The sequence below is a fragment of the Sminthopsis crassicaudata genome, chromosome 4, assembly GCF_048593235.1.
Source record: "Sminthopsis crassicaudata isolate SCR6 chromosome 4, ASM4859323v1, whole genome shotgun sequence".
NCBI classification, from domain to species: domain Eukaryota; kingdom Metazoa; phylum Chordata; class Mammalia; order Dasyuromorphia; family Dasyuridae; genus Sminthopsis; species Sminthopsis crassicaudata.
This window is the reverse complement of record NC_133620.1, coordinates 296,717,008-296,741,099: the sequence shown is the minus strand read 5'-3', so window position 1 is coordinate 296,741,099 and position 24,092 is coordinate 296,717,008. Positions and strand designations below refer to the sequence as shown.

General features: G+C 38.2%; 1 protein-coding gene across 11 annotated transcripts; it reads right to left on the bottom strand.

Moving 5' to 3' along the window:
* Positions 1-1,398: 1,398 nt before the first annotated feature.
* CNTROB (centrobin, centriole duplication and spindle assembly protein) lies at positions 1,399-24,050 on the bottom strand. Of its 11 annotated transcripts, none has more exons than XM_074311841.1 (21): positions 23,916-24,050; positions 23,029-23,238; positions 22,588-22,868; positions 20,137-20,221; positions 19,871-19,979; positions 19,328-19,484; positions 18,557-18,673; positions 18,014-18,130; positions 16,975-17,073; positions 13,734-13,970; positions 13,074-13,220; positions 11,408-11,541; positions 11,046-11,171; positions 10,716-10,869; positions 3,730-3,997; positions 3,194-3,327; positions 2,911-2,974; positions 2,602-2,772; positions 2,291-2,426; positions 1,818-1,890; positions 1,399-1,593 (listed from the first exon to the last, which is right to left on the bottom strand). In XM_074311841.1, the coding sequence occupies exons 2-21, from the start codon at positions 23,051-23,053 to the stop codon at positions 1,468-1,470; spliced, it is 2,760 nt and encodes a 919-aa protein (XP_074167942.1). In that variant the 5' UTR covers positions 23,054-23,238; positions 23,916-24,050; the 3' UTR covers positions 1,399-1,467. The 11 variants fall into 11 exon arrangements, with proteins under 11 accessions (XP_074167942.1, XP_074167943.1, XP_074167951.1 ...); XM_074311842.1 differs by having other exon boundaries at positions 23,029-23,199; positions 23,916-24,042; XM_074311850.1 differs by lacking the exon at positions 22,588-22,868 and having other exon boundaries at positions 23,029-23,199; positions 23,916-24,040.
* Positions 24,051-24,092: the final 42 nt, after the last annotated feature.

The following is a 24,092-nucleotide window of genomic DNA, read 5'->3' as shown; positions in this document are numbered from 1 at the left end:
GATTCTAAAAGTGGTTAGTAACAAAGTTTACTACTTTGATGACTTTTTAAAAAACCTGACTTGTAAGAGAACCCAGAAGACACATTTTATGTGCCATATTGGAGGGAAGAAATTTAGGAGGGTGTATCTAACTTCTAAATGCTTATTCTCTGACATTGCTCTACCCCACTACTTTCTCTAATGGTAAGCTGTAGCTTTCCTACAATGGCACTCAACTGTGGGATGCTGATTATTAAGGGAAGCTTGTTTAGTCTGGGCAGTGTTAGTTAGCCTGGCACCCTTGAGTTTGATGTTGCAAGAAAATAAGAACACAGATTATCCAAGTAGTTAACAAAAAGAGATTTTTACTTAGGCATAGAGTAGAAGGGACCTTCAAGGATGCTCCAGCACTTTGCTTGGTTAGAAAAAGCCTGCTTGCGCTACCTCATCTCCAACTGGAAAGGAGTCTGGTCAGGCAGGATGTGGTGATTCTTTCATCTATAGTAAAGGGCCATAACTCCTAGTGGGTGGGCCTTAAGTGATCAGAATGCTATTTTAATATGACCTGAAGCTACTAGGAAGCTATACTAAGGAAGGTATGGATTAAGTGGGCTAAGGCCCACTGAGCTAACTGGGTCCCAGGCACAGCTTCATATCTTATGAGAAGAAAAAACCTGGCAGGTTTTCCTAAGGCAAGGTTGGGGTTAGGACATTTAAAGAGTTTTAGTGGAGCCTCAGCCTTAAAAGAATGGCCTCTTCCATCTAATCCAACCTTAATGAATGGATGTGGCCACAGTCAAAATGAGACCTATTAAAGATGTTAGTTTAAAATTACCAAGCTTTTCCACAGCATGCATGGCCATCCAGTTGTCCAGATTTATATCTGGCCAATGAACCCAGATGGCTCTGAAGGGAGAAAGTGAGCCAGGTGACCTGGAACAGCCCTCCCTCACTTAAATCCAATTCACTTGCATCACCTTCCTGATGTCATGGTCCTCTTTGAAGACAAAACAACTCAAAGCACTTGGTAAGCAGTTCAAACTCAAGAGAAGGAAAGATTTTCTCTTTTAGGAGGGAAAAGTTATTTGAGGTTAAAAAAAAATTCTAAAAATTCAGTATAGCAGTTGTAACTAATTTGAGGGCAACTGAATTGTTGTTTACACAACACGTGTTGTTGAGAACGCGTGTTTATTAAAAGTAGATTCCTTATCACCTGCATGTCTCATCTTGCAACATCAAACCTGAGAAAGGGTCCCAGACAAACACTGCTCTCTTATATATTGTGATAATTTTTTAATTTATTTATTATATGTGTATATACATATATATATATATATAATTTTATATATACTCTGGTTCTTTTGAGAGAATTATATTTAATCTACCCACTTTCCCAATTTCCCAAATATTCAGATACAATTAAGCAGTTTGTATTTAATAAAATGTTTCCTTTAAAAAATGTTAAGAGCCTGGGTGTAGAATATGGGGCTATCTCCAGATTCCACTTCGACTCCTAGCACTGCCTGGTGCTGGATGGCCGCTTTTCTTCCTACCCACTGGTTTCTCAGCCTTATGAGTACTAGCAGGGCGACGAGATGAGGCCTGAGAAGGAAGCTGTGAATGGAGAAAGACAAATGTCAGTTTTAGGCATTTTACATACCCTTGATCTCCCAATCCCTACTAAAAGTCAAAGGGAGATATTGGGGAAGGAGGAACCATGAGCAAACAAAAAAAGTCCAAGTGTTCATACCAGTAGCAGCTAAGAAATAAGGTGGAGTTGAGTTGACTGGGGCTAGCAGGAACCCTCTCAAGGTCTTTAGTTCCTATTCTTTTCTCACCTCTTTCCGGAGAACCTCTCCCAAGCGTGTGTCTACATTTCTTCTGGGGATACCATCCCCTCGACCTTCAACTCTGTCACACAAAATTGAGAAGCAATGCAGAAGAACATTAAACACTGCCCTGGCCCAGGAAATGATGGTTACCAGCCGCTCAGAATTGAGTAACATCTGTTATCCCAAGAGGTAAGGTAAGAGCAGGAAGGGTTGACTGCAGGAGAGATAGAACAATAGAGTAAAGAAATGGAGGAAACTGAGCAGTCAGGATGACAGAATCTTGAGTGGGAGGAGCTATAAATTAGAATGCAGAGAAGGAGAGAAGAGAAAAAAAAAGGTAAAGAACAAGAGGTGAGGAAAATTTACAGGCCTGCCTCCTTGCTTTTCCACCCCTCAAGACCAAACTAAATCCTACTGTTTCTTGTCCTTCCCTGGTCCCCCATAGTCTTATCCCACTTTCCCCTATCCAGTTCTTTTACCCACTATGCTCCGATCCCCTTAAATACAATAAAAGATCCTCAGTAGAAGGGCCACCATTGCTTCGGGGCTGGTACTGTCGAAGCAGCCGAGACAGCTCTGCCAGTTGCCGGGGAGATATTGGTCTCCCCTCTCCACCTAAGAAAAACATGATCATTATTCCAATAACTCCTGTACCTTGTCCTTCCTCCTCTTGTTCTCCCAAGTTTTTGCACTGCCCGCATCACATCTCTCTCGGAAGAAAGTGTTTGTCTCTTCCAAATTCATTCTTCCCAAACTCAACCCCACCTTTTCTCTTTACTGCACCACTCACCTCTCTCTGGGGAGCAACTTTCATGGCTACCGCTTTGTGGAGGAGTTGGAGAGGGCTCAGGTATCCGGAAAAGACAGGATGCCTTGGCTAGTGGTACTTTAGTTTTGTGGACAGGTGGTGGGGGCCGTGATAGCGGAGGGGCTTCCTCCCAAGGAGGAACTATCAGGGTACCTGGACAAGGGATAAGATTTTCCTGATTAGGAAAAGAAAACCATCAGAGGTTCCATTCTCTAGTAGGAAACACTGTAACTTTGCTTAGAATCTCATTGTTTACCTTAGAAAACCAGATTCTACATTCCCTGGACTTACCAGGTTTACGGGGCAGCAGATCAATGGTGGGACTCACACAGCTTTGGGACACTGGTTCCAAGAACTGTGGAGAGAAAGTGGCAGAGGACCCTAGGAAAGAGGTGTAGTCTGGAGAAGGGAAAGGAAATATCAGATGGGGCTGAATAACCTAAAACCTGGGGATGTCACCAAGAAGTTAACAGCAAAAAGAGATAGAAACAAGGAAAAACAAAGGATCTGGAAAAAGAGTAGTGATGACTGAATCCCTGGAGAAGAGCCCTAAAATAATCCAGGAGTCCTATACCTGGTGCAGATAGTGCTTCAGCTCTTCCAGCTGTGGAGGGGGCAAATCTTGTTCCAGGGTCCCTTCTCCTCTGTCTCCAAGAACCTCAGGGAATGGTCGTTCTGCTCTATGCTCAGGAGGAAAGCCTCCAGGATCTGAGGGGGAAAAAATGAATTATTAGCAGGGGTCAAAACTGCAATCCACCTAGAAGAAGGGGCACACCACGTAACATGGTAAAAATCAAAGCTAAAGGTAGAATGGTTAAATCTTGGGAAGCTTGGAAAAAAGTTAGAAAGAGAAGGCCGAGGATCATAATGCAAGACACATGGGGCCCTTAGAAAGAACAAATACAAGATAATTAGGAGATAAGATGAAAAAGTCTAGAAACAGTATTGAGGGTAAGGGAAGAAGACAGAAAGAAAAAATTAAGATGAGTTGTTACTAGCTCAGGGCTAGAAAAGCAAATATTTAAATTCTAGGAGGAAAGAATTGGAGTCAAGAAAAGGAGACTAGAGAATTAAATAGAAGGAACTCTGGTGATGATCATTCCAAGTTACCTGAGGGTGGCGTAAGATCAGGTTTAGGCTCCAAAGGCTGAAAGCTATGCTGGCTCTGGAAATTAGGACCTAGCAGAAGGCTGAGATCAGGTGAGGGAGTACAAGGATGTGCTAGGCCTCCAGGCAGCTCCTCCCTTGGCTCCCTGTTCTGTTGCAACACTGGCTTCAGAGCCACTGCAGCAGGAGGCATGCTCCAAGCCCTCCTCTCCTCTTTTTCAGGTTCTCTGGGACAGGAGACCAAGGAGCTGGGAGTACCAGGGGGAGGGACCTGTGAAGAAATGGTGAAAAGGGGAAAGAAAAGAAGAGAAGTACAGTTAAGAGCCAAATAAAGAAGCTGGAGAAGAATCAATGAATGTGATAGCCTTTAGTAAAAGTGGTCTAGGGCAATACTTTCTATAGTATATACTATACTCTAGTATATACAGAATATAGCAATTTTTAAACTGGTCAAAGGATATTCTTTTTTCTTTAACATTCTTTTTTTTTTTTTAATTCTGAGTTCCAAATTCATTCTCTCCCTTTCCCCCTGTTAAGATGACAAGCAATTAAATAGTTTATACATATGCAATTGTGCAAAACATATTTCCACGTTAATCACATTGTAAAAGAAAATAGTCCAAAAGAAAAAGAAAAATTTAAAAAGTAAAGTATGCTTTGATCAGCATTCAGAATCCATCATTTCTTTCTCTGCACATGAATAGTAGTTTTCATAAGTCCAAAGGAAAGACTTAAAAAAAAAATTTCCTCAAATTTATTTTATTTGAAGAAACAGAATAAGCAAAAAGAAAAACAGAAAAGCAATACAAAACAAAATGAAACAAAACAAAAGAGAACATTATCATATGCCCAACAGAGGGAGGATTCAAAATATATAACAAATACCAACTTAAAAAAATATATATATATATATTAGTAGAAGAAATTATATTCACAAGTGTCCATCTTTTCTTTTCTTCCTTGTAAACTGTTCTTTTGTTCTCCTGGGCTCACCTTATTTACTTTATTCTTTTTCCCTCCTTTCATTCCCCCCCCCCCCACCATACCCAATCAGATTATAGTTAAGAAAGGATATATTTATATATACATATGCAGATATACACATACACATACACACATACATATTTACATATCTCTTTCAAGTGTAATGCTGAGGCAAGATAGAGATTAGAAAGTTTTTAATATTTTATTCAAATTTCTTAGCGGGAGAGATAGTCTGGAGACAACAGAATCCATTCTGCCTCCAGGGCTGAATTAGACTTTCCTCTCCAAGAATCCAGCATGGAATGTGAGTCTCCAGAGAGTCTTTATAGGATTTTAGTGATAAGGGATAACAAAGGCAGAGTGAGCAGTGGACATTCTGATAAGTTGGGAAGGTCTGGAGCCATGATGTCTAAAATAGAAGATCTTCCCCTTAACTGAGATTAAACATTTACAGTTTATAACCTTAAAGTAGTTAGCCCTAAATTATATCAGTCCTAATGGTTAGGAGGGTTTGCAATCAGGGGGAATGAGGCAGAACAATTTAGGGAAACTGAGGCAGGACAATAAAAGGGAACTGTGGCACAAGAATACATTTTTCAAAAGATGAATTGCAAACTATAAATGATTATTTGAAAACATGTTCCAAATCATTAATACTAAAAAGAAATGCAAATTCAAAATAATAAAAAGTTTTATCTCATGTCCTATAAAAAGTCAAATATGACAAAAAAGGAATAGTTAATGCCAGTGGACCCTATGGCATACGATATACTGTGGATAGGGTTATAAATTGATCCAATTTTTCTGGATATTAATTTGTAATTCTGCAAAAAAAAAAAAATTTATCTGAACTCTTTAACCAAAAAAATCTCATTGTTGGCATCTTTTCCAAGGAAGCCAAAGGCAGAAGCAAGGCTCAGTACAAAACAGCAGCATTCTCTGTGGTACAGCAAGCAACTCATAACAAAGTATGCACCAATTAATCAGGGAATGGCTAAAAAAAACCTCAGGTATATAAATAGAATGGAATATTATCATTTAGTAAGACATAATAAAAAACAGCCTGTGATACAGTGGATAGAGAGCTGAGATAAGCTTCTGGGTTCAAATCCCCTGTCTCTTGACACAAAACAGACGTATGATTCCCTACCCTCTTCTCCCCAACTCAAGTTATTTAATTTCTCTGTTCCAGACAACTTTCTAAGACATAGAGATCACTGAATCATATTAAAATGTAATAGGGAAATGTTTTAAAAATAAATAAAAATTCAATTAAAAATGTTAATTTGTGACTTTCTAAGCAATGTGCATCATAATCAATGTGATGCAGGAGAAAAAATTGGAATTCTTACTTATATATCAAAAAGAAATTGGTCTCAAATATTACTTATGTTCTTTTCTGGCATCCTCAAGTAACCTGTATGCTAGACAGTCATATATCACAATTGTTCTCAAAGTATCCAGAGGGAAGAGGGGATTGACAGTGAATCCCTCACGTATGTTGTAATGATAAGTGGATTTATGGATTACATTATCTATCTTTAACCACCACAAACCAGACCAGTGGCTTAAAAAGATTCCTGCAGAGAAACTATAAACTGAAGATAATACTAATAATGCAAGCACAAGCAAACAAGAAAAATGGCAGCATTGGTGCTATTCTACTCTTAATAAAAGCTCTTTGTCCACCAGCATCTCAGTGATCAAAGATGGGCAAGAGACACATGAAGCCTACAAGCCTCTGTGTCCAAAGGTAGGAAAAGCAAAGGAGCTTCTGAGAAAGGAAGGGAAGAATAGGGAACTTTGGAAAAAAGCAAAGATCAGAGTGCATTCAGAAGAGGAATTTGGAGGTTCCTAACATTCTGCTCAGAGATGCCAGAGAGGGCCCTGATGATAGTCTCAGAAGATAATATTGAGAGGTGGAATTAACCCAGAAATGCACCCCTAGAGGGTCACAATTCTAGGTAGAAGAGGTCCTCAGCAGTATACCAGAAATGAAGAAATTCAAGCAGTGTAGTTCAAACCTCAGGAGCACAGCAAGTCTTAGTTAACCCAGAAACCCAAGTAACAGCCAGGATAAGACAAAATAGAGCAAACCACTCTACCCAAAAGCATAGCTTGAGGCAGAACTAGCCCCTATCACAAATCCTCATTTCATGAACTAAAGCTGGAGGAATGAATAAATAGCCAAAACCAAAAATTATAGCTCTAGGATAGCCCAACAAGGAAGAGCGAGTAACTCCATTACAATTGTAAGAACAGACACAAAGGGGGGAAAAAAGGATTTCCACAAGGATCATATAAATACCTAGGAAAAATGATGCAAAAGCCAAAAAATGGAATAAAAGCTCTGGAGGAAAGAACCAGAAGAATAAAAGGATTAGAAGAGAAAATGGTACATCTGGCCTAAGTGATAGATGCCCTGAAAACTAGAGTAGACCAACACAAATTCCATGAAACAGAAGTTGATTTTAAAACAAAATTAAAAGATTAGAAAAATGTAAAAAAAATACAGAATAGTTACTAACAAAAACAAGTGACCAACTGTTGATAAAAGGAAAGAAAAAGAAAGGTATTAATCATTGGGAGTCCTTAAAACTATGACTTTTTTTTTTTTAACATGAGTATTATGTTTCAAGAAATTATAAATGAAAATTGCCCAAATCTGCTATTTAAAGTCAAAATGAATTAAAGATAGAAAGAACCCACTATCACCTATGAAAGAAATATCAACAGAAAGTATTGGGGTTTTAAAGCAGAACCCCAAAATATTATTAGGGTTCCAGACCAGTGTTATGAGGTACCTCAAAATAATTTGTAGAGTTAGACTAGTTCAAGAGGAAAGGATTTTATTGCTATGTTGTTAATGCAGACTTGTTATGCCATAGTCTCCTTGAATTGTCCTACCTCAATTGTTTTGCCCCAATCCCTCTGGTTGCAACAGAACCCTTCCCTCCTGATCATTAGAACTGATATAATTTAGGGTTGGCTATGCTAAGATTATAAACTGTAAATGTTTAATCCAGATATGAAGAAAGATCTTCTATTTTAGTCATCATGACTTCATATTTATCAGAATGTGCCTCCCCCCATTCTGTCATTGTTCTTCTTGATCCCAATTTATCAGAATGTCTGGTTCCTCCCCCCCTCACCCTGTCAGAACTGGATTGATAGTCAATTCCCTCTCTCATGAGGTGCTCTGACTCTGCCCTGCTTTGGTCTACTCCAGTCGCTTAAAGCTATGTGCATATATACCTCATGGGAAGCACACATTAGCGCTGGATGCTTTGGATATCAGTCCTGTGGTCAACACGCCCCTTGTGAGATAGCAAAGAATGAAAATCTGATGTGTTGTCTATCAATTGGGGAATAACTATTGTGTATAAATGTGATATTTTGTGCCATAAAAAATGATTAAGGTCTTAGAAAAACCTAGTATGAACTGAAAGGGGGTCAAAAGAACAGAATTAAAAGGATAATTTGTAGAATGACAACATGGTCTAGCCAAACAACTTTGAAAGCACCAGGTATTCTTCTTAGTATTATGACCAAAACAATTTTAGAGGACTAATAATGAAACATATTTCCCTCTCCTGATATAGAGATAAAAGACCCAAGAATGCAGAATGAAACAAATTTATTTTTCTGGATGTGGCCAATTTGCAAATTTGGTTTTAATTACACATGTTTGTAAAGGGTTTCATTTTTTCTTTTGTCTTCAACTGAGGAAAGTGCCTGAACTAGGATAAGAAGGCAGATTTTTGCTTACTGAAAAAAAGGGATTATGGCAAAAATGTGTTACAAATGAATGTCTTATCAGTTTGGTCCAGCATTCTAGCATGAAAAAACCTTTTTGAGTTTGATAAATCCAAAGACTCCCAGCTTCTGGGATAAATACTCACTATTTGACAAAAACTGCTGGGAAAACTGGAAAATAGTATAGCAGAAACTAGGCATCGGCTAACATCTCATATCCTATACCAAGATAAGGTTGAAATGGGTTCATGATTTAGATATAAAGGATGACAACTATAAGCAAATTAAGAGAACAAGGGATAGTCTTACTCTCAGATTTGTGGAAAAGGAAAGAATTTATGGCCAAAGAACAATTAGAGAACATTATAAAATGGATAATTTTATTATATTAAATTTAAAAGGTTTTATGCAAACAAAACTAATGCAGATTAGTTTAGGAGATTAGAAGGGAAGAAAAAAAATTTTACAGGCAGCATTTTTAATAAAGTTCTCATTTCTAAAATATATAGAGAATTGACTCACATTTATAAGAATACAAGTCATTTTCCAATTAACAGACAATTTTCAAACAAATAAATTAAAGCCATTTCTAGTCAAATGTATTTTTTCATTTACAGCACTTTGAAAAAAATGCTCTAATCACTACTGATAAGAGAAATGCAACTTAAAACAACTCTGTACCGCTACATACCTCTCGTTGACAAAATGACAAATTTCCTAAGATTGATCCAATTTTTAACTCCTCTTTTCTGTTATACAAATAAACTGTTAATTAATCCTTTATCTCTGACCAATGAGGAATCAATGACCTGATCTGACTGGCAATAATTGACCTTGTTCATTAAATCATTATACTCTGAAGTTTTGAACCTCAGATATTTTCCTTTTTTTTTTTTTAGACTTAAAATCAAAGTGGAAATTGTCAAAGCTAGTACATAAACTTCAACTTCAGTTTTGACCAACTAGTTCCCTGAGCTTCCTGATGCAGAAATTCTTTTCTCTCCCCTCTGTTATCTGTTCTTTGTATCTTCTCCTCTTGCTTTCTATAACATTCCACTGCTTATGTATTCACATTCTATATAAGGATATTGAAACTGATGATCAATTCGTGTTCAGTGAAGACTACATTCTTGGTTGTAATGATTGCAGTTAACTATCTCTTTGATAATCAATGGCTCCTTAGATAATTTTTATTTCACTAATTAAACATACTTTTTTGCATAAGAATAGTATGACTGACATTATCAAATGTGCTGTTAAAATCTACATTACCTACAAAATTCTCCATATCTAACTAACAGCTTCAAAATTTCATCAAAAAAGAAATATGGTTTAAATTTGGTGCTAGAAGACAGTCCTTAGACACTAAAGAGATCAATTCAGTCAATATTAAAATAAATCAATTCAGGCTATTCACTGAAAGGCTAAGAATGAAACTGAAGTTTAAATACTTTAGCCACATAATGAGAAAACAGGACTCAGATGTTAGGAAAGACTAAAGGAAAAGGAAAAGGAAAAAAAAGCAGAGGATAAAAAAGACAGTGTCATGGAAACATGAACATGAACTTTGAAAGACTTTGAGAAATAATGGAAGTTAGAAGGGCTGTGTTATATATAGTCCATGGAGTCAGGAAGAATTGGATGTGAATGAATGACTGAACAACAACAACTGGCACAATCTATTCTTGATAAAGCTTTACTGACTCTGTGATCACTACTACTTTTTCTAGCCAGAAATCCAAGCAAAACTCATTGGCATCTAATTGAACTATATTATATTCTTTCCATTTTTTGAAAATCAGAACTACATTGGTCTTTCTCCAATCCCGTGTCTATTGCCAAAGATCAGTGGCAATGACTCAGTAATTTTATCCACCAGTTTTGGGTTTTTGTTTTTAATTTTAGTACGATTAAAGATATAGGTCACTGGGGTCAAGTGACTAGAATTTATAAGGGCATATAAGTATTCTTTAACTATCTCTCTCAGTCTTGGAAATTAAGTTCCTATTAGCCACTTTTGTTCTGTATTTTTCAATACTAAGATCATTCTCCTTGGAAGAAATGAGCAACTCTGCTTTTTCTCTGACATCAGTTATAACCATATCTATTCTGAATATCAAGTTCTATTCCTTCTCTGATCTGAGTTTCCCAAAAATAGCTTCAAAAAACTTGTCTCATTAGCCTTAATATTTTTTATCTGAATCCAAGTGATCTCAGCTCACTGTGCATGTCGAAAAGACAAGGCCTACCTGAGAAGGGGCTGTGGTACTGAGCAGCTGGTGTGCCTCATCCCAATGAGCCCGAAGCATGGACTGGAACCTCTCTACCAGCTCTACCCGCTGTTCTTCTAGCTGCCGGTGTATCATACGTAATTCCCGTACTCGGGCCTGCTCATGAGCCAATCTGGGAAAATGAGAGGAAAAAGGATTTAGGGTCCAGACTCTTGAGTCCCTTGGGGAAATGTGGTGATGAGACAAATTAGGACTTAAGAAATCTGACGCTTAAAATTTTGAGAGAAGCAGAATTCTGGGCCACCCAAAGTCAGAAGAGAAGTTTGAGGAGGTTCTCAAAGCTAGCACCTGAGCTCATAGTCTTGAGCCACCTGCTGATGCCGATCTTCTCGCTCTGACAACTCCCCATGGAATTGATCCAATTGATTAGACAATTCCTGTTGATGCTGCTCAGTTAACTCTTGTAACTGCTTCCTAATAACAATAAAATTCCAAATAATTTGTTATAAAAACTTTTATGGAATACTGCAAGTTTCTAATTTCTAAGTAGGTAAGAGCCATAAATGAAACAGGCCCGAGTCTGGGAATGAAAAGGGAAAAACAAGAGGAGAAAAAAGTCAGAAAAAGAAAAAAAGCTAGCTTGCCCATAAACACAGGGTAGGAGTGAGAGACTGTTAGCAAAGAGCAAAACTGTGGACCATCCCTGATACCTGTGTTGTTCCCGAAGACTGCTCACTTGTCGAAGACTGCTCTCTTGCACCTGGGCTAGTCGTTCAGTTACTCTCTGCTCTAGCAAAATAGCAAGCTCTGACTCCATTTGTACTCGCTGGGCTTCAAACCGGGCCTGGTAATGAGGATATGCAGAGGATATTCAGGCTGGCCTAGGAAGCGAGGGTACAGCCTCTGCTCCTTATTGAGGTTTAAAGAGGCCAGAGGCAGAACGTAGAACAAATCTTAATTTCTGTTTCTCTGTGTACACACAGAATTCACAAGCATAAGGAAAGAAAAACAAAGAGTTTCTTTCAATCAAGATGTTGCCTTCTTCCTACATGTCTATGGATTAATCATTTTTCAAAAATTGAAACCAAATTATTCTTTTAAATAAGAAAGATTAACCATCTTCTAAAATTACCCAACTTGAGAAAGCAAGCACATCGATCTACAACAGTTCATGGTAGAGCTGTAAATTAATAACACCATTTTGAAAAGCAAATTAGGGCAATGCCCAAAAAGTTACTAAACTGGGCATACCCTTTGACCCAAAATAAAACAATTAGATCTATATTCCAAGAAAATCAAAGAAAGAGGAAAAGAATCTGTGTCCAAAAATATTTATAGCAGCTCTTTTTATGATGCAAAGAACTAGAAACTTAAGGAGTAGAAGTCCCCATCAATTGGAGAATGGTTGAACAAATTATGGTATATAAACATAATGGATTATTATTATGCAATTAGGAATTAATAAAGAGATAATTTCAGAGAAACTTCAGAAGACTTGAGCAGAAGAATTTAAAATATAACATTAACATTATAGAAACAAATTTGAAACACTTAACTGATCAACACAATGATCAGTTATGATTCCAGATAAGCAACAATGAAGAGTACAGTCTACCATACTGACAGACAGAATGAGGCACATTTGGGACACAATTTGCTTAATTATGGGTTTTTTTTGTAACAAGGGTTTTGCTTTTCATTCCTCCCCGAGGGGAGAAAGAAATAAATGCTACTATGTGTGTTTGTGTTTGTGTTGTGTGTGTATGTAATTTAACTATTAAAATTTTAAAAAAGAAAATTTGAATTTAAAAATAAGTCTACAAGGAATGAAATATGCATCAACTTATTAACAGATAATATACTAAAACCATGATTTAGACCTGCATAAAGGTACATACTTTACTGCGTACTTCCAATTCTAATAAATTGAACAAACATTAAATATCTACTTTTGTGGCTTGTCCTCGAGACTCCCATGGGATGGGATAGGAGTACCAGATCATGTTACTTGTCTCCTAAGGAACTAATTGATTATTTCAAGATTGAGAAAGGAGTATGATAAGTTAATATATTACCATCTCATTTATTTAACTAAAATGCAAAACATCATGCAAAATGCCAGGCTGAATGAATCAAAAACTGGAGTTGCTGAGAGAAATAGCAACACCTCTGATATGCAACATTGACACAATGATACCCTCAAGTGAAATATATTGGGAGGAAAAGTAATTAGTATGTGTATTATTTCTACAACATTGGCAATGTAGTAGAAATATACACTTAGCAACTGGAAATCATTTCTTTTTTGATCTTGGATAAACCTTTCTCAACTAGAAAAAAAGTCAATGAATCACAATACTTTTCCTAACCCCTAACCTGCACTAAGCTGGTTTCCAGCTGTAAAGCATCTCTTTCTCGCCGTGCTGTGTCCAATTCCTCTTCTAACCTCCGCACATCAGACTGAACAGATGATAGGAGTTGCTGAGCCTCTCGGGCAGCTTGTACATCCCGCTGGGAGTTTGCCTGAGGAGAAAGGAAAATCCAAGGACTTTATATTGTCTTCAGAGGTTATTGGACAAATAGTGGACAGATAGATGGCACAATGAATAAACCACTAGCTTTGGAATCAGGAGGACCTGATTTCTGCCTCAAGACACACTTCCTAGCTGTGTGAAGCTGGGCAAGTCACAATCCCAATTGCTTTGCAAAAAAAAAAAAATAATAATAATAATAATAATAATAATAAAAACAAAGGCTATTTCTTCTGTCCCCAGTCTAATCTCTATACTCTGTGCTCTGCTTCTAAATATCGTAACTCATGCTTCATCCCTCTTTTTTAAACCAAACTACTATACATCCCTAACTCCCCTTAGCAATTTATTCATCCTGCTAAAACCATGCCCGCATAGCCTTCCTAATAAACTCACTTTCTATACTCAGTCTCTTTGCCTTTTCTTTCCCCATTTATGTATCACTTTCTGCTCATTCTCCTCTCTCTACCTTAGGCTTCAGGCCATGTTTCTCTCCTACCCTTACCTGTTCCCTCTCCAATTGGATCCGGCCCTCTTCTTGTATACTTTTACAGCGTTCTTCAAGCTGATGTTCACGCTGGGTCCAGGCCTGATGCTTTTCCTCCAAGGCAGCTTGGAGTGCTTCTAGTTCTCTGTTCTGATTTAGCTGCTCTGCCCGAGCCTCATCCCGCTCCTCCTGTAGAGTCCGACACCGTTGCTGTTCCCGCTCTAAGCTACGAGCTAAAGCTTGTCGAGCTTCCTTCTATAGCCGCAACAGACAGCCAAGATAATTACAAGGTAATTACCAAGGCCCCTAGAGAATCAACTAAAAAAACTATTAGACCCTAGAGAATCAATTAAAAAACTATTAGAAATAATCCACAACATCAGCAAAGTTGCAAGATACAAAATAGATTCACATAAATCATCAGCATACATCACTAACAAAATCCAACAGCATGAGATACAAAAAGAAATTCCATTTAAAATAAGGGAAAGTCAGGAACTATATAAGCAAAACTACAAAACACTATCCACACAAATTAAGTCAGAACTAAGCAATTGGAAAAATATCAAGTGCTATCAAATGCTCATGGATGGTCAAGCGAATATAAAAAAAGATGACAATACTCCCTAAACTAATCTATTCATTTAGTGCTATACCATCAAACTCCCAAGAAACTATTTTATTGACATAGAAAAAATAACAACAAAATTCATCTGGAAGAACAAAAGGTCAAGATTTCAAAGGAATTAATGAAGAAAAAGCAAATGAAGGTGGCCTAGCTGTCCTAGATCAAAAACCACATTATGAAGCAACAATCATCAAAATCATTTGGTACTGGCTAAGAAATAGAGAAGTTGATCAGTGGAATAGACTAGGTTCACAGAACAAAATATAGTCAATGACTATAGCAATCTAGTATTTGACAAACCCAAAGGCCCCAGTTTTTGGGATAAGAATTCACTATTTGACAAAAACTGCTGTGAAAAATTGGAAGCTAGTATGGCAGAAAGTACCTAACACTGTATACCAAGATAAGGTTGAAACGGGTTCATGATTTAGACATAAACAATGATATTATAAACAAATTAGAAGAACATAGGATAGTTTACCTCTCAGATTTGTAGAGGAGGAAGGAATTTGTAACCAAAGAAGAGCTAGAGATCATTATTGATCACAAAATAGATAATTTTGATTATATTAAGTTTAAAAGTTTTTGTACAAACTAATGCAGACAAAATTAGAAGGGAAGCAATAAACTGGGAAAACATTTTCACATTCAAAGGATCTGATAAAGGCCTCATTTCTAAAATATATAAAGAATTGACTCAAATTTATAATAGTTTAAGCCATTCTCCAATTAATAAACGGTTAAAAGATATGAACAGACAATTTTCAGATGAAGAAATTGAAACTATTTGTAGCCACATGAAAAGGTGCTCCCAATCACTATTGATCAGAAAAATACAAATTAAGAAAACTCTGAGATACCACTACACACCTCTCAGATTTGCAAAGATGACAGGAAAAGATAATGACCAATGTTGGAGGGGATGTGGGAAAAATGGGACACTGGTAACATTATTGGTGGAACTGTGAGTGAATCCAACAATTCAGGAGAGCAGTTTGGAACTATGCTCAAAAAGTCATCAAACTGTGCATACCCTTTGACCCAGCAATGTTTTTACTGGAATTATATCTCAGAGATCTTAGAGGGAAAAGGGACCCACATGTACAAAAATGTTTGTGGCAGCTCTCTTTGTAGTGACAAGAAACTGGAAATTGAATGGATGCCCATCAATTTAGAGAATGGCTTAATAAATTATGGTATATGAATGCTATGAAATACTATTGTTCTGTAAGAAGCAACCAGCAGAATAATTTCAGAGAGATTTGGAGAGACCTACATGAACTGATGCTAAGTGAAATGAGCAGAACCAGGAGATACATGGAAACAAGAAGACTATACAATGATCAATTCTGATGAACGTGGCTTTCTTCAACATTAAGGTGATTCAAACCAGTTCCACTTGTTCAATGATGAAGAGAGCCATCTACACCCAGAAAGAGGATCATGGGAACTGAGTGTAGACCACAACATAGCATTCTCACTCTGTTGTTTGTTTGCATTTTGTTTTCTTTCATAGTTTTTTTTTCTTCCTTCTTGATCTGATTTTTCTTGTGCAACAAGAAAACTGTACAAATATTACACATATATTGGCTTTAACATGTATTTTAACATATTTAATATATTGGACTACCTGCCAGCTAGGGGAAGGGGTGGGAGGGAAGGAGGAGAAAATTTGGAAAAAAGGTTTTGCAAGAGTCAATGTTGGAAAAATTACCCATGCATATACTTTATAAATAAAAACGCTTTAATAAAGATTAATTAATTAAAAAAGAAAGGAAAAAAAAGATAACTACCAAGGCCCAGTATATTGACAAACCTCATCTCCCATACTTAGGAAATATCTCTTGATACCTATGTCTTTCCAGCTAGCCAGTAGATAGCACTCATACTTAGTGCAGTTTAAAAAAAAAAAAAAAATGGGTTTAAGTACCATATCTGTTGTTTACTAACCATATGACGTTACACAATTCAATTATGGAAACTGTGGTTCAGAGAAATTATTTGTAAAAATTTGTGAAAAAAAAAAAAGATTTACTTACTACTTATACTATCTATATCATAAGATTATTGTAATAAAGTGATTGTTAAATATTCATATCCTATAAAAATGAGTTGTTATTATTATTATTATAAGCTCCAAATTATAAACCAAATAAATCTCAGTAGACAACAAAAGATCTAAGTTTGGAATTCTGGTTGAACATTCCTTACCACTAAAATTGGTCTCCTTCTACTGTCATCAAGACAAGTCCATATATATATGTGTGTGTGTGTGTGTGTGTGTGTGTGTGTGTGTGTGTGTATATATACATATATATATGTGTGTGTATGTGTGTATATATATACATATATATATATGTGTGTGTGTGTGTGTATGTATGTATATATATATATATATATATATATATATATATATATATATATATATATATACACACACCAAATCCCACACTTAGCTCCTAGCTTATGTTAGTAATTATTTCATTATCTATCTACCACCAGATTCACATATCAGCTTTTCAGTCAGAACCCAGAAGCAGGTTATCAGCTTCCTGCATACCAAACTTCCTTGATAGCCCAGTTCCCAGGAAGTCACAGTCCCAGGTAAGTGAAATAGTCTGGCTCTCTCACCAATGTCTCTTGCTCCTGTTGCTGTTGGTTGGTCCCTTCCCGCTCCCTACTCAGGGCTTCCTTCGTCTGCTTTAGACTCTGTTCTAGTCGAGCTATAGTCTACAGGCAGGGAGGAAGAAGAGATGATAGAATTCAGAGAAAATGAGAAGCCAAGTCCCAGAACACACAAAGTATACACATTCCAAACTAAAGTTAACTCTTAATACCAAAGGGCTGATTAGATTGGGGCACCCAACTTTTCCCAAATATTTTTTTGAATGCCAAATGGAGCAAGAAGAGGTGAGAGGGATAGTGTTGACAATGAAATGTTATTAATTTGGGGGGTAGAGTTATAGGCTTACCAAATGAGGCTTCAAGATCATGTTCAATGGACAAAGAATGGAACGTTTTCAAACTAACAAAAGTTATTTGAATAAATGTTCCAAATTACTAATAAAAGAAATGAAAATTAAAACAACTCTGACCATCAAATTGACTATCAAATTGATAAAGTCACCACTGAAAAGGCTAACGGGATGATAGGCACATTAATAAACTGTTGGTGGAGTTTAAAATTGGTCTAATTGATCTAGATTGAAATTATGCAAGAAAAATGATTAAAATTTTTTTAGAACTTTTGAACCTTTATAATCTTTGATATTTGTCTTGTTCCTTACAATAGACAATTTCATACCATATATAATAACATGCATAGCAGGACTTTTTTGTAGTAGCATAAAACTGGAAACAAAGTGAATAACCATCAGCTGAAGGGCTGGAAAATTTGTGGCATATAATGTAGTAAAAGATTATGATGATCCTGAAGAATTCAAGGAATCATGGGAAGACTTAACATAAGTTGATACTATTCTGGACCCTTTTTCAGAATGATGTTTTTAAATGCATAGGCTTTAAAGGAAATTAATTATCTTCTGAGAGTTTCTCAAAATATTTTTTTTTAAAAAACAGGTGAACCCAGATCTAGTATCATGTTTCTTATGACTAAAATTCCAACTTCCTTACTTTCTAAGCACTGTCTTCTAATGCCTAGGTCATGTACCTCTTGCTGTTGGCTTCGTGTAAGTTCAATAGCCTTTTGCTCCTCTTGCAGCCCCCGAAGAACTTCTGTCCTTTCAGCCTCATGTCGGTTCCAGCCCTCTACCACTCGGGCCAAGGTCTAAATAGTATATAGGAGGTGGAGAAAGGGAAGGTTTGGTGAAATCTTACAACAGTTGTGTCTCTGTCTTCTGACTGGATTGGTAGTCACCTCTGTCTCCTAGCATGTATATGACAATAGTCAGAAAAACCTGTTTATAATGCCCTCATTCTTCATAACATGAACAATGCAGAAATGTTTTGCATAACTGCACGATATCAAATTGCTTGTCTTCTCAATCAAAGGGGAGGCAGAGAACTGAGAACTCTAATTTTAAAAAATGAATGTTAAAAATGCTTTTTACATTACAAAATTAAAATCATAAATAAATATAATCTCTCATTCATTCCACAATTCCACTACGGCTAAATCCAATCCCTTGTTTCCTGTTTGTTTTGGGCAGGTGATATTGTACTCCAGGTCTAGTTTCCCTTGTTCCCTTGGCACCTTGTCCAGTTGCTCAATCATAAGGTCTTTCTTTCGGTCTGCAGCCACAGCAACAGCTAATTGCTGCTGTAGTTCTAACACACGAGTCTGTAGATTCTGGATGTGACGTTCACAATGCTAAGGACAAAAAGCAAGGAATAGCATTCACTTTTTACTTGTCCTGGCTCAGAGCCTTCTGGCAGGGAAAAATGAAAACTGAAAAAGGTTGTCTAGGTCTCTGGTGGCACAGTCTAGACTAAAAGAGGGATACTTGGTGACTATGGGGCAAGAATCAGAGTCACAAAAAGGAAGATGGGTTTAGGACTGAACTTCAATTATCTCTCTAACATGTTATTCATAGCCTTCAGGAATAGAGTTCCTTTTTTTCCCCCCAGAGCACTGGGAAAGAGTCTTGGAGTCCTTGGAAACACAAGGAATAACAAAAATGGGAAGCAAGTTCCACCTAAGAAGCCTAATATACACATCACCTAAACATGGCAAGGTTTTAAGGAAGATTCCCCACACTTTCCTTCCCATCTAGGAGAACAGGGCATATGGGCAATTAGGTCACCTAGAAGAGAAGAATGAAGGGCAATATTTATTTTATCTTCATACTTCTTTCCCCTCTCAACTAGTGCAAAGGATGTTAAAATGGGGGACATAAAGTAGTTTATAGTTTAGGTCCAGCACCTATTTACTTGGTCATTCTGGACAAATTTGGACATTCATTGACTCTTTCAACATCTGTTATTCCCTCAGGAATGATTCATCTACTTCAATTCCTCAACTTACCCTACGGCGGGTATGTTCTGTGTCCAAGGCATCTCTTAGTCCCTGCAGATCAGGAAAGTAGTGAGGAGTTCCAGGACGGATACTAGTATATCGAGGGAACAACTCCTCCAAGGCTGGAGCTGAGCTGGGTGGAGATAGCTCTTGGAGGGGCCGAGTACTAAGCAAATCACAGAAACTTATAACTAGAAGGGACTTTAGATTAGATTGCTTTTACTGAGGAAATCAAAGCTCACAGAGGTAAAGAAACATACCCAAAGGGATTTCTTAACTAATTAATGATAGGCTGAGCCAAGAGTTCAACTCTTGGGATTCAGTCCAGTGCCCTTTCCACTACACCATTAAACTGCTCTACCACCTTATGCAGATAAGTTAACAGTAAGAGGAAGAAAATTCTGAGCAAAAAAATGAGACAAGTTGGGAAAGCTGAATGCCTGTATGCCAAAAACAAAGCAGAGTTACAGAGGATAGTACAGATAGTTTAAGAGCTAAAATCCCACTACAGAGAACATCTATATGACTCACAAGGATCTAAGGGTAACTCACTTGAGCAGAGTGGCTGTGCTGTCACTGTCAAAAGAGTCTTCTTCTCGTCTCTCTGGGACAGTACCTGGAATAAGGTTATCCCCTGCAAGCAGCCAGAGGAATCGAAGGGCTAGGGGTAAGGTATGGACAGGGGCAGAGCCCATTTAAAGATGAAAGAACAAATAGTCCTTTCCACCTCACCTTCTTCCCTGTTGCTTCCCTTTCATGGTCTTCCAGCCCTTCTGGCTATACCCCTTTTATGGACCCAGAGAAGCAGGCTCACTTACGAGGAGCAGTGTCCCGAGAAGCTTGGAGCATGCTTTGGAGGTGACCCCGTACATTTTCCATTTCCAATATATGCTGGGAGCCTCCCTAAAGGGCAGAGACCCAAAGCCTGTTTATTCCTACACTCTGTTTCCTGTTAAAGGAGATATTATAATCTTCCCTGTTCCCTATCCCACTCCCAACTTTAGGAATTAATTACTTTCCTGTCTCAGTAAAAACGTATAAATGAAGTGACTCCATTGAGCGCCACTTCTCTCACTAGCTTTTTCTCTATAAGAAATAATAACCCGTTTGATTATAAGTTCAATTAGAATACTATGTTTTGTGATTAACTTGTTAGATTCAAAATTCAAAATGCTAATGTTAAACTTTGTTACTTTACTATCCCTAACTCCTGCTCCTATCTTGTAACCCACACATTTTACCACCATGATTATACTTCTCAGTAGATATGACTCTAGATCTTCCTAGGAGCTATATTCCCAGCAGTGGCACATCTCTAACTGTTCCCAAAAGTATTACTTATGTGACATTTTAGGAAGAATTTTCCAGTGTGCCAAACTCATAAAATCCTGGTCCTTTTTCTTATTCACAAACACAGTTACTAGTATAAGTTATAACTGGCTTCATACTGTAATGTGGTACAATGAATAGCACTTGGAATCAGGAAGATCTGAATTTATTTTTGCTTCAGATTTTTACTAGCTTGTAACCTGGGTAAATCAATTAACTTTTCTCAGCCTCAGTTTCCTCTTCTATAAAATGGGGTTGATAATAGCACCTATCTTCTTGTTGTGAGGCATTTTGCAAACCTTAAGGCACTAAATTCAGTAGCTTCTTGATTCTTTGTGGCCCCATTTGAGATTTTCATGGGAAAGATAGTGGAATAGTTTGTTATCTCCAGTTCATTTTATAGATGGGCAACCAGAGGCAAACAGTTAAATGATTTGCCTAGGGCCACACAACTAGTAAATATTCAAGGCCAGATTTGAACTCAGGTCTTCCTACCTCCAAATCTGGCACTCTTCGTCACTACTTATGCTATCTATTACTATAATGGTTAGCTTTCTAGGCATTAAATTCTAAGGTTACTTCAACAACTGCTAAATTTATATTTTCTCAGTCCTCAAATTGCCTAATCTTTACAGTTTTGTCATTGCTGATTACCCTCTGCTACTCCTGAACAGTTCACTTCTTTCAATGAATAATCATATATTTCCTGCCTTTTATTCTGAGATTTCCTCTCTCCTAAGGATTATATTATCACTAGGAGGATGACTCTCAAATATATACATCAAGCCTTAATCTTTATTCTGAACTCCAAGTCCTAAATTGCCAAGTGCCTACTTGGCATTTCCACCTGAATTTACCACTAAACTTCAAACTCAATATATCTAAAATAGAATTATCTTTTTCCTTAAAACCACTCCTCTACTCTGCAGTTTCTTTGAGAACAATACTCTCTTTCCAGGTACAGGTTTGTAGGCTCTGAGCCAACAGTGATTCCTTTTCCCTCACCTGCTATATCCACTCAGCTGCTGGGAACTCTTATCTCCATATCTTCCCCCTTCTACACAGGACCATATCCTCTTACATACCATTAAGCCAAAGATATCATAGTTTATATACCTTTCTAATTCTGTTTCTGCTTCCAATTTTCTCTTTCCAAGCCTAACTTCACAACACTGCCAAAATAATCTTTCTAAAGGCCATATCTGATTATGTCATTCTCCTGTTCAAATTTATTCAACAGATCCCTGATCCCCTAGGATAAAATATAAATTCTTCAAGTTATCATTTAAAACTTTCTACAATTTATCAATAATCTGACTTAATTCACATTAATTTCTGTTGACAAATTTCCTGTTCAGCCCAAACTAGATTACTAGAAGTTCATCAAATGTAGCATTTTATTATCTAGCTTCATATTCTCCCATAGGTATCACTCATACCTGGAATTCACCCATCAGTACCACAGTTTTTGGAATTCTTATTTTCTCCAGCTCCAGTGGGAATATTTTCCTAATTCCTGGCCTCCACCCTAAAGCTGCTTATTTATGCAAGTTGTTAAAAATATATATATAAGGGGCAGCTAGGTGGCGCAGTGGATAGAGCACCAGCCTTGAATTCAAGAGAACCCGAGTTCAAATCTGGTCTCAGACACTTAACACTTCCTAGTGTGTGACCCTGGGCAAGTCACTTAACCCCAGCCTCAGGAAAAAAAAAAAAAAAAAAAAAAAAAAAAAAAATATATATATATATATATATATATATATATATATAAGACAAAGGAGTAATTCATTTTTGTCTAGCACCAAACCTTTCTCAAAGTTTATTGTTTATGTTTATTGAATTAAAGCATGCAATCCAAATTCAACCCTTTAAAAATCCTATCTTTTTTCTATATTCATCCAATGATCAGCGTTTCCATCACCCCTAGTGCCCAGCCCCACCTTTTTCTGTGAACTGGTCTCCACCCCAGTTGACAGACTTCGGCTCAGCTCTTGAGCTAGACCCTCTAATTCCTCAGGAGGGGTTGGAGAGTTGGAGGCCAGGTAGAGACTGGTCCTGGCAGTAGCTTCTGCCTTTTGGCCTTGCCGTAGGTTAGCATAAAGCTGAGAGGTCACTTCTGAGAACGTTCCTTGGCTCCGCCCAGGGGGCCCTGGGGGATCACTCAGGAAGTCCTCTGGCCCGAGGGGTAAGTTGGGGCTTGGAACTTGAGCTGCCATGGAGGCTAGAGGGGGAGAAAGCTAAAGGCAGTGGGGAACAAGAGGTCTCTTGGTTCTATTTAAAAGGGGCCTGGGGAAAAAGAAAACAGCATAGGAAAAGGGTTTGCTGAGATGGAGTCTAGGAAGGAGTAGCAGGAATCTCCCCCAAACAGAATGGGCGCATACCCAGGAGGTCAGCCTGCTGAGACATCTCCAGAGGCTTAAATCACTGCTGCTTCTTTGGCCCTGAGTGCGTGCAATTGGATGACTCCCCCTGGATCAGGACTCTAGTCCAAGAATACTTCATTGTTCCAAGTCACCATGGCTCCCAGACCAAGCCTGCCGATTCTCCCGATTCTGGAGGCCACAAATGAGCAAGAAACTTCTCTTCTGCAGCTTTTGAGAGTAAAGGGTAGTAGGCAAAGTAAGGGAGCTTACCTGTTTCAGAATCGGAGAAGGAAGAGGAAAAAGAGAAAAAGAAGGAAAAGTGGAGGAGGAAGATGATGGCCAGAGGGACTCTGCCATTCTTCCTGACCAGTACGGAATGGGAAAAGCAGGGAGAGCAAGCTACTTTGCAGCAGATGCCCCACTTTGAGCTCTAAGCATTCCTAGTAGGGAGGGGGTGAAACAAACTAAGACTGGGGACCCCCAAGAGGATACCAAATATAGCTCGGCTTCCTTCAGACCCCTACCTGATCAATGTCCCGGAAAAATAAATCCCTAACGGGCCCAGTATCCTCCCAGAGAGAATCTCAAGGTCCTGAACATACTCTCCAATCTTTCCTGGGAAGAATTTCATCACCCGGCTTCTCTAGGCCATCCATCTCCTCAGCCAACGTCAGCCAGTGGAGAGGACTTTTCCTAGCTTCCCTTGACCGCCATCCTCACCTAGTTCTGGAGCCCAGGCCACCCCCACATTCGTTTTTCCCTCTACTCGGACCCTCCCACCTCTAACCAAGCTAACACAGGAAAGACATGTATCTGGGAGTCGCTCCTTCGCAGCTTTTCCCCCCCACCTCCCGGGGCGGGAGACCCCTTCTCCCTTCCACCCTCCAAGAACAGTTGGATGCCACCTGCTCGTTCACCCGGCTTCCCGCCCGCGCACCACAGAAACCATCCGCCCCGATAAGGGTCTGGCAGCACACGAGGCCCAAATCGCCCGTTTGAACCGGAGCTGCTCAAAGAGCCCGGGAAAGGGGCGGGCCGAGGGGCGTGCACTTTAATGGGGTTGGAGGAACTGGGAGGGAGGA